Below are 18240 nucleotides of genomic sequence, written 5' to 3'. Positions count from 1 at the left end.
ATGGGGACACTGCACTAATATTAAGCTGGAGGAAAGTGTTTGTTAAAATTTATTGAAATCAAATTTTAAACCAATTTTGACTTTTTTTGCGTGCCTTATCAAAATTGCATAGGCTAGGCTTTAAAAACTAGCGATTTTCGTTCGTTCGATTTAGAACATTTGCATGGTTTAAAACTACCTGTAGCAGCAAAAGCTAGGCTATATATATATATATATATATATATATGCAACACTTTTAATTAACACAAAGAAAATAATTTTAGTTTTGGAAGGATTTTTAAAGCTCAGGAAAAAAAAATATATATCCGGAATAATTATTTAGCGAAAACAAAGCGGTCACTACGATTTTAATGTGAACTAAATGTGGATCGAGCTGCGGAAACGCATCAACTGCTTTTCCTGAAGTTTTTCTTCAAATATAACGACATATTCAAAATCTATTCGTTCTTATTCCCATTTCCGGAAATGTCATCAGGTGAATATCTATGACGCACTTTTTGCATGTGAAATCATTTTTTTTCTCCTGGTTTCCCAGCATTAGGTTTGGGGGCTGTTAGGAGGTTGTCATTAGCTGACCCTCAGAAACAGCAGAGCATTGTTCTCCTCATTCCGCCAATTTCAAGCTTCACTTGTACATAGCATATATGTTGATTAATGACACTAAAAGCAATTGGGTCATCCTACTTAAAAAAAAAAAGAAAAAAAAAATCATATTCATCAGCAATTACTTTAAATCTGTTATTTGCTGGTAAAGTGTGTCATTAGGCTTGATTTAGACAAGAAGTTCCTACAAGCTGAAGATATCAAGGGGGTAAAATGGATTGATGAAATCGGCGATTGGACAAGGATAGGAAATGCTTTTTTGGGGGGGAATATTCCTAGGGACTCGTTTCTCTTCTCAGTTTTGGATCAAGCAGACGTATGTGTGCTTTCAGAAGAAAGGGTTTGTCTGGACGTTGAATGGCCCATTATGTTTCTCTGGTCACCCCCGTGTCATCTGAATGGAACGCGTGGGCTTGTTGACAACTAATTTTCTCAAAATGTTCACATCTGTGGCTCTTCCTGCCCTAAAGGTGTCTGCATGACGTGGACACCCCAACACTTTCACTTTTAATCGGAGCCGTTAAATCGAATCGAATCGGCTGGAGATTCGATTCGAATTCATAAGCATTTATCAAGAACACGTTATTTAAGGATCGCATTGTTCGAAAGTTAAGTCCAAACGCTATATTTCAGTACTGCACTGTAAAAAAAAAATGATTGCTGTGATTATTTATCACAACTTAAATTTCAACATTAGAATAAGAAATATTGTGTTGTTTCAACTTAAAGAAAGTATGTATTCGTGCTTGACTTAAAATATTAAGTTTAGTTAACTTTAGTTAAGTTAGATAGCCTATTTAATTTAAATCTCAACAACCTTTAAGTTGTTATAACTAACTAGTACTTTTCGAATGGAAAAGTGCATTTATTATTCCGTTTGTTAATTTTAATATTAGGATGGCATATTAAAATAAGTCGTAGTCCTCAAATAAAGCCAGTACAGAGTATAGAGCTTTAAAAACAACAAAAACAACAACAAAAAAACACGCTTCTCATTTTAGGTCACCCCATGCCTTGCATGAGTCTAATTAATTCTCAAGTATGGTTAGTGGGTCTAAAATCTTTGAATGGCCCCTGTGCTCTCGTCAGAGACCCTGCTGGAATGTAAAGGTTTTTTTTTTTCTTTCTATCTTTCATTCAGTCTCAAAGAGCTACTCCAGCGTTCCCTGCAAGTGACGGAATGCCATGCTTTAAATAGGACACACGTTTGGAGAAAAAAAAAAAAAAAAAGAATTTTTAGCGCACGAGATTTCGTTCGTGTGTCAGACGTCATAAAACTAATACGTGAAGAGAGCATATGTCAAGTGGTGTAACCATCAAGCAAAAAGTGCTAAAATAATCAAACTAAAAATTTCCTTGCACCTTGAAAACACGTTTTTTTTTTTTTTTTTTTTTTTTTTTTTTAAACAAATATCATGTGTTTTGAATATGAAGTCATCTGACATAAGCGAAAAGTGATATGCTACTAATAAATGCTGCATGTTGGTACCACATTAAATGATTTAAGAAAAATTAAAACAACATTTGTCTTCTTATTTTAATAAGACTTTCCCCTCTCTTCTTTGGAGAGTTGCATCACCGATTCATCCTTTGATTTAAGTGCCACAAAAATATCAGTATAAATCCTCAACAGGCATTATAATTCAAGCTATTTTTTTTAACGCATGCAGGCCTACAGCTAATAAATAACGTTTCTGACATCCACCAGAATTTAGGAGATTCTAGACCCGTAAATGCACGTTTAAAATGGTTTCCATAAACGAGAACAGCCTAAAATCCGCCCAATAGGCTGGTGTGCTGAAACGCGTGATGCGAGTTAAAAGAGGGTGTTGTTGGCTATATGCAGTGATACGGGAGCTGCTGAAGTGTGTGTTGCCCGGTCAGGCCATTTGATTGTAAATAAGAGAGTTCACACGCCGATCGAGTGACTAGAGGGAACAGGCAAACCATTTGAATCAGGTGCCTATCTCCCTATCGAGGAGATCAGAGCTCAGCCAAATGACATCTCCCTCTGAAAAGCCAATCTAGTCGCAGGATGAGATTTCACTGTCTTTGCGCTCAACCCGCCCAATTAACATAAGAAACACAGCGAGTCCCATTAAAACACGCAACAGTTGGTGGGCAGTTATGGCATTATCTGCCAACAACCCAAGTGCTGGGTTCCCTCTGGGCAATTGTGTCCTAACAAAGCCTGAAGTGCCACTTTATTTCCTATTGATTTATTGCTAGAACTTGCATGTTAGGCTACACACTGCTCATGTATATATAATTAATTACGTTATCAATAGCAAGAACAGTGTGTAATTACAAGGTTTTCAAGACATAAGTAGCTTACTTATTAGTATAATTCATGTATGATGAACACTGTTAACACTGTTAAAACAATCAACATTTAATTAACACAACCTTTGATTTTAATAACATATTAGTAAATGTTGAAATTAACTAAGATTAATAAATGCTGTAGAAGTATTGTTCATTTTTAGTTCATGTTAACTAAGGTAGTTAACTAATGTTAACCAATGAGCCTTATTGTAAAGTGTTACCATATATATATATTTGCAGGTCAATCTAGATAGCAGAGCTTTTTGTATTGATTATGTGTCAGAGTCATTTACGTTCTATTGCTTTCTGTACAATATGACATGAAACATATTATGAAATTGCACCTGTCAACATATTATGAAGTTCATAACTCTTAATACACACAAGATTAATGTGTAATGACAGCTTGTGCTGTACAGTTTTACTATATGACTGGTCAAGTCTAAGATGCGTGATCAATAATTGTGTATCTGTAGATCTTCATAAGTGAACGCATTTGGGTTATTGAATAACCCATGCATGGGATAAGGGAAACAGGACATGTACAGACACTTTTATTAATCTCATGTCAGTTTTCAAGAACACCTGGTTAAATCTTGGTAAGATGCGGAACGAAACCAGTGTTGAAATAAAGTTCATTGTGACAGCTGAAATGTGATCTGAATGGTCCGATTTTTAGTGACTGATTTACCAAATTAGCAAGGTTTGGAAAAAAAAAAAACTTTGTTTCTTATTAATAGGATGTTTTACATCACCTTTGATGTGTTCAGCCTCTTTTTTCAACTTTTGTATCATCGCTCGGCAGATTATAGTAAAGTTTGCGCCCCTTTTCAGCCTAAGCAGGATAAGCTTGGAGTGGCCTGTCACCGTGGAAACTGCCAGAACAATTCAGTTGAAGTTTGAAGAGGTCAGCTTGCAGGGTCAACAACCCCAGCCTCTGCCTGTGCCAACTTCTGTTGAGCCTGGGACTTTTTGGGGGAGCTCGAGCTCAACCTAACCCTGGGTGGTAGGCAATTCTAAGACTGATATAAATTTTTTGAGTCAGTTTGCGGACTAGGCTCTCCAGGTGGCCTGTGAAATCGATTTTAACCCCGTGACCCTGTCTTGGAGAAGCACGGTTGACAACCTGGGTGAGAATGTAGCTGGGCCTGACAGATTTGCAGCTCTGAGAGTAAAGAGAGAGCGAGAGGGAGGTGGAGGGAGAGCCCGAGCATCTCTTCAGCGCTTTAGAAGTGGTCATTAAAACCTTATTAAAAGTTGGGATGGTTGGGAGAAGAGCTGGTGGACATGTGTACGGCCTCACAGACTTCACTGACTCAGGAACAGTGTCGGGAAACTTCAGTGTCCGAGTCTCAGAAGCACAACAAGTTACTCTGAAGCTGATGTTTAGATGTTGTTGTGAAATGTGGAGAAAAGGAGTTTGTAACTGTAGTGCTTAAAGGATAAAAACACTCACTGTTTCAGTAGTACAGGAACAAGATGTGAAACAATTTGCATTAGCATGATTTTAGTGTGAAAAAAATGACACTTTCTAACCTATATGTGAAACTTTATATCCAGCTTTATAACTTTGTATGACAACATAAAGCCTATAAAACCCTAGAAATGACCATAACAAATTACGGGTGACTTTACAACCCAACTCATGCACGTTTTAACAGAAAAAAAGAAAATATATATATATTTATTAAAGTACTTCCCAGTAACTGGGAACCTTCTTTGAGAACGTGAAGGATGAGTCTAAATCATTTCTGTAGTAATCAACATTATGTTGAATCAGAAGTATTGTATAATGACAGAAAATGTAACATGTAAAGAACTAACGATTTTACGAGGTACCGATTTCGTGTATGAATTCATACAATGTGATTCGAACAGAACCGTATGATTTTTAGGAAAAAACGTAAGGCCCACCCCTAAATCTAACATAGTAAAATGTGACGTACATCACATAACATGTTATGCTATATGTTATATGTTATGTTATGTTAAATGTTGTTATGTTACATTTTATGTTATGTTATGTCATGTCATGTCATGTCATGTTATGTTATGTTGTTATGTTATGTTATGTTATGTTATGTTATGTTATGTTATGTTATGTTATGTTATGTTGTTATGTTATGTTATGTGTTGTTATGTTGTGTTTTGTTATAACATATAAAAACATATAACATAACAAGTAAATATGTTATGTTATAACATAACATATAACATAAAACATAACATATAACATATAACATACAACATATAACATAACATAGCATGATGTAATGTAACAACATAAAATAACACAACATATAACATAACATATATGTTTCTGTTGTTATTTTGTTATATGTTATGTTATGTTATGTTATATAACATAACATAACACAACATATAAAATAACAACACATAACAAAACATAACATAACATAACAACACATAACAAAACATATAACATAACATAACACACAACATGGCATAACATAACACGACACATAACATAACTTAACATAACATAACATATAACTTATGTTTCTGTTGTTATTTTGTTATATGTTATGTTATATAACAACATAACACAACATATAAAATAACAACACACAACATGGCATAACATAACACGACACAACACAACACGACATATAACACAACACAACATATAACATACAACACATAACATAACAACAGACAACATGGCATAACATAACATGACACAACACGACATATAACACAACACAACATATAACATACAACACATAACATAGCATAACAACACACAACATGGCATAACATAACACAACACGACACGACACATAACATAACATAACATATAACAAAATAACAACAGAAACATGTTATGTTATATAACAACATAACATAACACAACATATAATATAACAACACATAACAACACACATCATGGCATAACACAACACGACACATAACAAAACATATAACATAACACAACATATAAAATAACAACACATAACAACACACAACATGGCATAACATAACATGACACAACACGACACGACACATAACACATAACATGTAACATGTAACATATGATCTCCGTCCCCGTCTCGTCGAGATGGAGGATTCATGTCTACTCGCTTTCAACAAGGCCAAACTACATGTGGCCCTGAAAATCTGAGTCAACCTGTTGTGTGATTTGAAATGATTTGGGCCGGTCACAGAGGAGATGGTGTGATCAAAGGAGCGACTCACACACACAGATCTCCTCTCGGGGGCCGACTCCATCTGTCACGTTTAACAGACTGAGGCTGTCCGCCGGGCACTCAGAGAGAGAGAGAGAGAGAGAGAGCGAGAGAGTTAGTGCCAGACTGTTGCTGATTGTATTTGATTGCGTTTGAGTGCTGCTTCGGCGATGGGTCTAAGAGCTGGTATCATCCCACTCTTGTCACATCACGGACGACACAAACGGGAAACACTGCACTGAAACGTTTGGAAAGTCTTTGGAAGGCCTTTCTGCATTTGGACGAGACAATACTCCGAGAAAGCCAAGTGTGTGTGATTGTTGTGTGTGGTTATGATAGAAGTGAACCGTGATATACTCATAGCGTCTTGTCTTTACTCCTGTTAGGAGTTCAAGCTGTTATTACACCGTCAGACTCGCTCCGGGATGAAGTGAGTGACAGAATGTTTGCTGGGTGTGTGTGTGTGAGTACGTGGGCTTGTTTTCCTCAGAGTAATGTCACCTTTGCCACCAGTTTTAGATTCATTAGCCGTGCCTATAGAGTAAAACCCACACGGCCTTCGACAGCACATTTCCAGGGTGAACGTGTTTCTATGTAAACTTTGCTCCAAGGTTTTGAGTAAATGGAAATGTGGCCTTCCATTTTCCTCAGTGGTTATTGATGTTACAAACATTAATACCATCTTTACAGCCATAAAGACTGATCTGAGTTCTGATGAATAGCAGAGGAGGAATTTTCTGAAGACAATGTGAGACAAGACTTGATTTGATCCACTATGAAGTGATTGGATGGTAAAACTTTTCTCTTTTCTCTTTATTTTTAAAGAAAAAGGCACAGGAACACGTATTTAAAAAGTAAGGGAACAGATTCATAAGTTAACATTTCTTTAACGGTAAGCTAAAAAAAGCAATATAGGACAGTGCTATATTATTCTATACTACTCTCTCTCTCTCTCTCTCTCTCTCTCTCTCGCTATATATATATATAAACTATGTATATAAAGTTATTGCTAATACAAACTATATCAAGTTTATACATAAACTAAAGTTAAAAAATGTTCTATATACATAAAATCTAAAATTTAAATAGTATTATGTAAAAACAAAAATTTCATGACAGAAATAAGACATTTCAAAAAAGACATTTTCATGAAGACAAGATCTAGTGCTATATGTCAGCTAATAGTTGACGCTGGTGACCAGATGTGTCATGTCATAGCTGTGACTATATTGGATATTTTAGCATGTGTCTATTCATTTTATAGTATTACATTCAGCATGTTGTTAGCACAGACTGTGATTATGGTATTCAATATGGTATATGGTATATAGGATTTTTGGGGCCGCTTATGGCTGAGCTGGGCTGTGTGTGTGTGTGTGTGTGTGTGTGTGTGTGTGTGTGTGTGTGTGTGTGTGTGTGTGTGCTAGTGTGATGATTAATGAGGTATTTTTGGCAAGTTGGCATTACTCATCAGTGCCATGGCAGTTTTGTTTCGAAAGTGCTGGTGCTGGAGAAAGAGGGATTCAGCCCATCAGCAGTGTGTGATGTCAGCACACAGGACAACAAAAGAGAAGTCCAAATCCGTGGTGTTTGCAGCATTACAGGGGCCCAGGCTGGGATGAACACAGGCCCTCTTTTCACGGGGACAAACATACCAGAACACACGCTCACACACACACACACACACACACACACACACACACACACACACACACACACACACACACACACACACACACACACACACACACACACCCACCCACACCACCACCACCACTGCTGCTGCAGTGTCTCTCAGCAGTGGCATAATAACAAAAAATAATAATACAATTATAAAAATAAAAAAAGTTCACAAAAAAATCCTTTTTTTTTTTGGATCAGGCCTTTGAGGAAGGTTCATCTGTTAATCTCTCAATCATCATTGTATTGAATTGCATTATATGTTTTATAACTACAAAGCTTTGATCATAAAACTGAGCATTTAAATAAATATCATCTTACTAAGACACATTATTGGCAGATACAGAGTGACAACCGATATTTATATGTATATTATTTAAGTAGTCAGTTATACAGATCTCAGTGATTTACATTACAAGTGATCAGAATTTCATCTTTTTGGTCATATAAATATCAGCATCGGCACCAAATTGCATATTTTTGTGATATATTCTCGCTATATGTGATTTTCGGACTATTATTTTATATGTCAGACTTAAAATAACTTTTGTTACTGTAACCTAATGTAGTTTGGTTGATTCAGGAATACTAAGTAATATTTTTTGACAAATAAAAAATATGTTTTTCAACCACAAAGCTTTTTTTGTCATTTATCAGAAATTAAAGATATGCAATTTGAAAGAAAGAGATTCGGACCCTGTTGCAAATTCATTATCTAAGCAAATTCACTGCTAAACAAATGCCATAGTATTTTGATAGGAAAAAAAAAAAGTGTCAGAAAGTAATTTTGAGTGCAAAGTATTTTATTCCTCTCAAAATATAATGTAAAAAAAAGAAGAACACAAACAGATGTTATGTCATAGACGGGTATGCGTGCCTTTTATTAATTTCTCATCCTCAGGTTGAAACGTTAACAGAATTTGCGCATTCAAACGTGACACACACCTTTGTTTGTCTAATACTGCCGCTCTGACACACCAAAGCCTCTCGTGTTTTTACTTGCAAATCAGGATTACACACTGAATGACGATTTCTAATGGTGAGAAAAGCGAAATTACAGTTAATATGCAACAGACCAGAGACAGATTTACAGAAACGAGTCCTCAAATCCATTAAGGGTTTGCTTTACAGGCCTAGTTAAGCCAAAAAATGAAATTTACTCATCCAAACCTGTTATTATTACAATGAAACACAGAAAGAGATTTTTTGAAGAATCTTTACGCCGCTCTTTTCCATAAGAGTTCATCTTGAAATTGTAAATGAAACAAAGAATTTACTATTTCAGTCTTTCTACATCACATTTGCATGTTTAATTTTGGCATTTATTTGTGATTATTTGTGAAATTTACTAGTAATTCCTAAATTAAAATTGTTTTAAAGTAAATAATTTTTCATTTGTAGTCAATACAAATCAATCGATAGGTTTGTATGAGGAAGAGAATAAACTACATTGGCCAAACCCTGAAATCTCAGACAATTATATATAGTGTATGTTTAGATAATAAAAATACTTTCATGTGCTTTTATGATGTTTTTTACTGGAGCTTGACATAGTTATGAACTTGCATACTTGCATGATAACAGCATACCAGATTGAAGCAACATGATGGTTGATAAATAATGACAAAATTTGTTTGTTTTTTTTGTGACAGAATCTCTTTCCCCGACAGTGTTTTTTAAATTTAATTTAATTTTTTAAGTTGTCAGCCACCCCCAGCATTTTTTACAAGTTTCACAAAAGTTTCATGGCCACCATAATTTTAATGAAACATTTTAATGAACTCTTAATAATAATGCAATTAATTTCCATTAAAGTTTGGTTTAAAGTACTTAATTAATGTAATTTTCCCATTTTACGTGACGTATCTAAAGTGAGAACTATTAAAAGTTAATATGATGTTAACAAAGCATTATCTAACTCTTTACATATGATCTAATTAAACAACAACACTTTGTTAATTACAGTGACAATGAATGAAGAACTCACTATTTGTATATAGTCTATTAATGTATTAACTGCAGTTTATAACTATTAATTAACTATTTGACAAATGATTTGTAAATTCTTTATTACACTATACTTAAATAATTTTTTATTCTAGCTTCATTCCCTTTTTTTAATCAATGTTTGAATAAGTGTGGATAAACAAAAAGTCAAGTTTTTTTTATTCTTCAAAGACTACAATGTGCATAAGCACAATACTTCTATTGCTTGTTTCTGCTGCTTCTTCGCCTGTGTTTTGATCAGAAGATTCTGTACTCTTTCAGAAGATGTGTAATAGCGCCCCCTACCTGTCAGAAAATTCCGCCAATGGTGGGTAAAGAGTTAATACCGAGTGACATTTATATTTCGACTATGTATCACAATATCAAAACTGCAAGCTCTGATAACCTTGTAGACCAAGAGACCTACCCAGACCTGATTGACTCATGCCGTTGCAATGTTTACCGGTTACGTTTCATTCCTTTTCTTTTTTACTAAGCAATTAGAAACAAGAGATGGCCGCTGTAGACGTGCCAGGGCTGTGCAGTTTCCGCTCATGTCAGTTGTAAAGGGCTTAACCCTACTCGGGCCTGTTTATTTGCATCCCTCAGTAAGTTTCGCCCATCCACAAGGAAGCCTCATGCTACTGTACCCCAATAAAACCAGAAAACACAGTCAGGGATGGCATGAACTGACTCTGAAGGACAGCTATTGTGGATGCTGCCAGTGCCCAACAAGCCCTCTTTATGATAGCAGGAATTATGATGGCCGTGGATATGTGAGATCGCTGGTGGCGAGCAAGATAAGTCGAGTAATTGTCACTTACTGTAACAGCGACTCCCATTCATTAAAGGCCCGTGTCTAATAAACTACTGGAGGAAAGGAGGCCAGCTGTACTGGGAAGCCTCGCACAAGGCGGCTCTTTCTCTACGGCCCCAAACTTTGTCAAAAGGCGAAACTGTCTATGGGGCGCTCTGTGATTCAACAGAGATTCCAATAGAGGTTTGTCTTGGGGAGCAAACAAGGGCTTCCTTTTGTCAAAATATAGGGTGTTCAAGAGGGACAGCAAAAACTGATATAGCTTCTTCTTTAGACCAGTTCCAGTTATGTAAACTGGAAAACAAACAATTCAAGGGCTGTTGTGATACTTAACTTATTCCCCTTATATCAGTCTTCATTACTTTCAGCAATAGTTGATCATAAAACTTATAGGGAAAAATTGACCAAATCTGTCAAGTGGTAAATATTTTTTTCTCATTTTTTATTTTTATTTTATTTGCATTTCATGACCATTAAGCACATTTCCACCCAAAAGTCTCACTACTGAAATGCAAAACAATGATGTAAATTTTATTTTATCTTATTTATTTTTAATTAACTATCAATAATTGTTAAAATAGTAAATACTGTATTTATACACCATGAAATTATTTGTTCTGTTGCCTTCAGTTTATGCTGATCGTTTTATAAACTGCCTCTCATTAATTATCGTGCAATTGTCAGTAATAATAATAGAAACACTCCATAAAAATAAAGAAACTAAAGGAAGTTGACTTCATTCTCTTCATGCTATATATACAATATATATATATATATACTGTATATATCACAGTAACAAATTTTGCTGCAATTAGTTATAACAACTTAAAAAAGTATGTGTTCATGCTTGACTTAAAATATTAAGTTTAATTAACTTTAGTTTAGTTTAGTTAAGTTGATCTCAACAAATTTTAAGTTGAAACAACACATTATTTCTTATTCTAATATTGAATTTTAAGTTGTGATAAATCACAGCAAGTTGGTTAGTTGACTCATAAACTATCATAAAAAAGTTAGTACTTAAATTACTTAGAGTCCTACCATTACAATGGCTTCCTCATCACTGAATTCTTACATTTTCTCTTCTAGAAAAACCAGATGAATTGAGGAATCCATGAATAGAAGCCCTCCAATTCCTCTACCCCGAATATTTCTGTATAGTGAAGTGAATTCCAGAGGTTCTTCAAGAGGAACACATGTCCTCAAGTATGTTGACATTTGAATGCATTTCTAGGGTGACAGCAGAAGGAACCCTGCTGATTTGGGGTGTCTTTGCTCGATCATGTTGGGCCATTGTGTGTCCTTCTCAACTTCCTCTCAGTAACTGTCTAAGGCGGGCATGTACTAACTTTTTGGAATGTGTCAAGTCCTTGTGAACTATTTCCTTTCTTTTCCAACCGCTGTTTGCTTCTTTATAAAGTTCCTTTTTCTAACCTTTTAAACTGAAGCAGTGGACCCTGTGCAATATAGCCTAGGAACAATGTCCTTCTGCATACATTTTCACAATTCATTGCTAAACAAGCCATTGCAACTTTAAAAAATATAATTTTTAGCAACTTTACTTGCTGTAACTCAGCAGCTAAACCTCATCCTAAACTCATCCGGAGAGACGTGGGTTTATATTTACAGAGTTATACCAATTTTGCAGGGACTCAAACAGAACTCCCATAAGGATATTTGCTGTCATTAACTGAGCTCATGGCGGTTTAGCACAGACCAATTAAGACTCATATTTGCTTATACAGTTGTTATGTTTCTCCATGGACCATTGTGATCGGGGCCATACATCCCATTGTTTTCCAATAATTAATGATACTTTGGTTTACTTTGGACTTTACAGGGATATGAGTATAAGAAGGCTCAAAGAATGGGAGAGATATAAAGTAAAGCACAATTCAAACACACAAGGCACTAATGACACATGACTAACTTCAGAAGGTCAGAATAAAAGTCAACAAAGAGAGCAGCTTCACTCCTGAATCAAACCAAAGATCCGTTGAGGAATACAAGGATAAGGTTGAGGGAAGTGTTGTAGGAGAAAGTTGGATTATGGAATCCAAGGGGGAAGTGGGATCGACTCCATCTGTCGAGAGGGTCTTCCAGTCGACTTTGGCCCACATGCTGGATGCTGGCTCAGGAAGCTCTTTCACACTTCCTCCCGCAGTCCTAGACATGGTCCTCGAAGGGGGAGTGTACCAAAAGGCATAGCCTCTATCTAAGGGTCTTTGTCCCTATGGGGGGGGCAAACAGTGGGATCCTACAGGAAAGGAAACACACGCCCCCTCCTTCAACAACAGCAGGAGGAGAAAGAAAGCACATTACATGCTTGAAATCAGCCCTCTGCCATTATTTTAGTGGGGGGACACTTTCGCTTTCAGACGTGCTCCACAAGTTGGGAGTTGCGAGATGGGCAGATGAGATTTTCCTTGGCTCAAAACACAGATTTCATGAATGCACCTGCTATTGTGCCTCCCGCATTGTTTTGGTGTTTTGTTGAGTGTCACATATCAGTAATGGAAATGAGGCAATAAAACGAAAGGAAGTTGATATCAGTTTCCCCTGTACACAAAAGTGTGCGACAAGCCTGGTATTCAAAAGGAAGTTGGTTTACTCAAAGAACAGGGCAGAAAAAAAATCATTAGCTACTCGATTATCAGCTCATTCATAAGTTACGGCAAGCATGTAAATGTACAATAATAGACACACCTCTACAGTCTACAATAATACCGCTGTACATGCACACTTGAATGACAGTCGATGTTTGACTTGATCTTTCCCTCTTCTTTTTCTCTCTTCTTTTTTTCTAGTATTTTTTCTACTCAAGCATGGCGGTGATAATTGGATTGTGTGGACACCTGTATGAGTGCAGTATATCCAGGGGATTAGAGAACGGGATGGGTGAGTCAGCTCAAATTATTGTCATGTTAACCCATACAACTGGCAGCCGTAGCCCCCTACTACTGACTAAAATAAGGTCACAGCGGTCCCAGAACCTGTCCAACCTCAACAACCTCTAGAGCCATAGATGCACAGGGGATTTTTACTGAAACTAGAGCATAACTCAAATGGTTATTTGAAGATCCACACAGTTCCAACATCGTTTATCATCCAAAAATGTACTTATTTCTACACTGGAAAGAAATTCAAACATTGCACCTTTAGGGGTACAGCAACTTGTCCCAGTACCCTCAAAGGGGAATATTTGTATCTTATCTGCCCCTAAAGGGTACTCCTCTGAGGAACTAATATGAAACATTTAGGGATAAAAAAGGGTACAAAGGTGTCATTTTAAGGGGTCTGTCTTAGTGACAAACTGTTGAACTCATAAACTCAACACATTTTGCACATTATTTTTTTCTGATAGTGTAAATGCCTCTTGAATTTATATATTCACAGAAGCCAATCATTCACCACACAACCTGTTGTGAGCAGCACAAAGCATATATTTATGCTGTATTTAACCTGCATTTAATTTAATCTGGTTTGTATACTCATGTTGGTATTAAAGTCAATGTGATGTGACTAAACATTTTTATTACATCTATTAAATTACTCAAAAATACATTACAAATATTATTGCTTAATTAATTCCAATAATTTCCATATTAAACAATTTATTTAGATATTTTTCTGGGTTAATGAGTAAAACATACCAAGGGTTACACAACTGTTCTTATATTGCAATGAAGAAAAAATAATAACTTTATTAAGGTTCTATAATGACCTTTTTTATTACTAATCAAGGTTATTTCAGGTTGTAGAATGTCATGTTGTGTGACTGCCCAAAAACCTAAGGATATTTATGAATTAATAATTCATGATATTTATGCAACAACAACAAAAAAAATACCTTAGAAAAAATATACAAAGCATTTTGAAAATAATGACTATGTGTACATTTACATGTATTTAAGTTTTAAGGAAAATATGTTATTGCTTTCTACATGATGGTTAAACCACATGCCATTTTAGAGTTATTATGATAACTTCTTGAAAATGACATTATAAATTTGGTCACATAAACCAACATGAATATTACATTTGAATGAACTTTAACTAGAGTTTTAAAACCTTTCGCCAAGACATTCTTGAATGTCATTGATCCATTATCCTAACTGACCCAACAACCTGACAGATTTGCATCATCAACAAAACATGTGAGAAGTGTTTTCATTTATTTATCCTAACCATGCACAATTATGTGGTTAGTTGCATTTTATTGTTTGCATTTAACATTTCCTCTTCACTTGTGAGCCATTTTGAGGTCCCAACCAACCAGTTGAGAACCACAGCTGTAGTAGATGAGCTTTTACACAAGATTAACTTTTATTTGTTAAGAAAGTCTAAGGTATATTGTATCCTTTAGTTTCAGTATCACGTTCTGTCCTGGTGCACGAAGGATAAATGTTGGACGCCACTGCCAACAGCCCTTGTATGAGCTCGTCAGGGCGGCCATCGTTAGCAGGAGTTGGTAAACAGAGCGTGGAGTGTGAGGAAGGGGGGCAGAGGTGCCGAAAGACGAGACGGCAATAGTGAAACTCAAGCTTGTCGGAGTAGGGAAGGGGGTGGTTGTTTGACCACCGGGATGAGCGATGAGTCGACGCTCCCATCAGAAAGCACTGCCACGGCAACTGCGCGGATTCACTAGGTGTCGTCTAGGCAGGTAATTCATCAGCCCATGCCGGGGCTGGGCCTCCGAAAAACTTCCCATGGTCACTTCAGAGTGCGAATACGTAATGAGCTGGAGGGCTCCACATTTGCCACGGCTGATTAGACGAGAACAATGGGCCCAAACAGAACTGGCAGCCCTCACAATGGGGACTGGAAAGCCTCAAGGCGTTGCCTCCATATTTCTAGGGTAAGAAGAGAGAGAGAAAAGTGAACAAAACTGTAGTTTATAACTGTCTGCTCTCTTTTGGATGGCTGTTGAACATGTACGACGCTTTGTCACTGGACTTCCGAGAGTGTGTATGTGTGGTAAGGTTGCGCTCAAAGGCTAAAGAATGATGGGGGAACAATGTTTTGTCAATATATTTTAATTAATAGACAGAGAAACTGTAGCCATTTTTAGAATAATGCAAACAATGAGAAAGATTCGGATTATTAAAGTTAACTAAAACCAAAACCATAAGAATTCTTACTTGAAATAAACAAACATTAACTCAAAGTAAGTATTAATAAACTAGATACTAGGTCCAATTCTAGTCCAACTAGTTGCTTATTAGCATGGATGCTACTAGGATATTGGCTGTTTATTAGTACTTATAAAGCACAATTCGCCCCAAAATCTCTAGATATGGAATTCTTTGCCCATTTTATCAACGGCAGATAAAAACAAACACAACCAGTCGTTTGATTTGAGGTTTCATTCATGTCTGTAGCAGAAACTGTTCAGGATGAGTTGAAACAGTCAATAAGTATGAGCAATATGAACAGGGATTTAGCAAACTCCACTAATACTTCAATAAAAAGTGTCATTTAATCCCAATGAAATTGTTAAATTCTTTTCGCACTGATTATTTGTGTGCAATATTAACATGCTGTTTATAGCTATAGTGCATTTAAATTAACAGTCCTTTTCTGACCAACCAAAAAAAAAAAAAAAGTGATAATCTTAACTAAGCAATTTGGCCTGGAAAGAGATCAACGTCATTAGTGTCTTTTGTTTGACAAAGAGGAACTGGCTCGTGCAGAGCGCTCAATCTCCACAGTAGGCATATCTCTTTGAACACACTCTATGAAATGAGTTTCTGTATCAGTTGGAGACAGTTTCGCTCTCCACTTTAAAAATAGAGATGATGGGAGGGAAGCCCCTGGAATATTTATTGGGAGGGGGAGGAATAAATCCACAGCCCGCTGACAATTTGCTCTTTTCGGTCACATGTTCTTCCCGTTCATCACTGTTTTTCCAAGTACTTAACGGTATTTACATATTATTTCAGTGTAGCGCGGCAGATACGCGCGGTGGCGCAGCCCAGCAATGAGCCGCTGAAAGAATTCACGCTTAATTGTATTTCATAAATCATATTGGGAACCCCTTCAGAATAAGCTCCCTGTAACAAAATGATAAAATGGCCAATTATGAGAAAATTCCAGGGTCCTTAATTTACTAAACACACTCCGGAGAGACTCTTTTGAGAGCAAAGATAGACTCCTTGTTGAATTGTTTTTCCTTCAGTAAATGGAGTGGCTTTGCATTATATTACTAAATAAATGATCATTGGTGCTTGTTTTAAATGCTTTCTCTGAGCATTTACGCTCACAACATCCGTCACTATGACCAACTGACCACTATGACCTTCCCCCTTCCATCAGGAGGATTGGACCTAAACTAGTGTTTGCAGTCTAAACTATAGTCTTTTGAACGCAAATATCTGGAGTGATAGGTAGAGATAGCAGCTCCATCACTCTCAGAACTGCTCAAATTCCTAATCAGAGTATTTGTTTTAGGTTTTGCAGGTTCTGAGCAAACCTGTGGACCGAGTCCTCCTGATCTGTCGTCTCCCGAAGGGCCAGATCTGCACGCTGGGGATGGCAGTGTCGGCAAACTTGCCGGATCAACTTTGACCTCTCAGTAAACGCATGCGTTGGATCCAGGCTGCATATGGAATTCACTTATGTCATTTTGTTCTCTGAATCCTTATACCTAAAGAAACTCAAATCCATGTTTATAATAAAAGATATGCAGTAATACTTTATTTTGATGGTCCTCCTTTGTTGACTATAAGTAACTATATTTGAAATAGCTGTCATTAGAGTATTAGTAGACTGTCTGCTAATTCTTCATTGTGATGCTCCTCAACAGACATTCAACTGACTATAGTAACTTTGCAACTACATAGTAATTTCTCTTTTTGACGCCACAAAGTCTTGTTTTTTGTTTGATACATCAATGAGATATCTTTATTTATTTTATTTTTGAGAGAGAAGTTTAATGCACTTTATATGTTTATTCAAACACAATAAAGTTGTATACGTTTTTATTTTTTTAACACAAAATAAAACCATCCTTACAGATTTATATTCTATTAATTGTTAACTGCACTACTACATCCACTGATTGTTTTTTTGTTTTTGTTTTTTAAGTACAATCAACTTGGCTATTTAAGTAATTTCAACTTAAATTACATTAATCTTACTTTTAAAAAAAAATGAGTTGAATCTTGTATAACTTACAAAAAAAAAAAAAATATATATATATATATATATATATATATATATATATATTTTTTTTTTTTTTTTATTAATTAAAATAATGTCAAAACATATAACATATTGGTCATACAAATTTTAAAGTGTCATTAAACTTCAATAGATCAATTGAAGCTAAATAAAAACTTGAAAACAAACTTCTAAGCTGAAGACTTAAATAATTTTAAATATATTTTTCAACAAAAAGATAAAGGAACTCAAATAAGTCAATAAATTGTTTATTTGAATTGATTCTTAGAAGTGAAACAACCTAATGAACTGATTCGCTAAAATCAGCTGCACTTTTCAAGACTATTTAGGATGGTTTAGGAGTGTTTGATTATCTCATTCAGCTGGAAAGCTTTGTGTGTGAAAGAAAAAGATGCTTTGTCATGCTGCTCGCTGGAGAGAGAAAAAGAGTTTGATACTTTT

General features: G+C 35.8%; 1 protein-coding gene across 4 annotated transcripts in view; it reads left to right on the top strand.

Moving 5' to 3' along the window:
* LOC311084540 (uncharacterized protein) overlaps window positions 1-17760 on the top strand; it is a 53038-nt gene extending 35278 nt beyond the window's left edge. The window contains exons 2-4 of one of the 4 annotated variants that reach the window (XR_014606546.1): window positions 11707-11823; window positions 13425-13515; window positions 17068-17760. Coding sequence is in view for 1 of the 4 variants with exons in the window: in XM_084116654.1 (XP_083972780.1) it covers window positions 13425-13515; window positions 17068-17195 (219 nt within the window). In the remaining 3 variants the exon portion in view is untranslated. The remainder of the gene's footprint in view (window positions 1-11706; window positions 11824-13424; window positions 13516-17067) is intronic. The other 3 variants (XR_014606548.1, XR_014606547.1, XM_084116654.1) reach the window with 3 other exon arrangements.
* The last annotated feature ends 480 nt before the right edge of the window (window positions 17761-18240 follow it).

Source organism: Abramis brama, assembly GCF_963993115.1.
Source record: "Abramis brama genome assembly, chromosome: 6".
Taxonomy (NCBI): domain Eukaryota; kingdom Metazoa; phylum Chordata; class Actinopteri; order Cypriniformes; family Leuciscidae; genus Abramis; species Abramis brama.
Note: the sequence above shows the minus strand (reverse complement) of the source record. Positions and strands in the feature narration are given on the sequence as shown.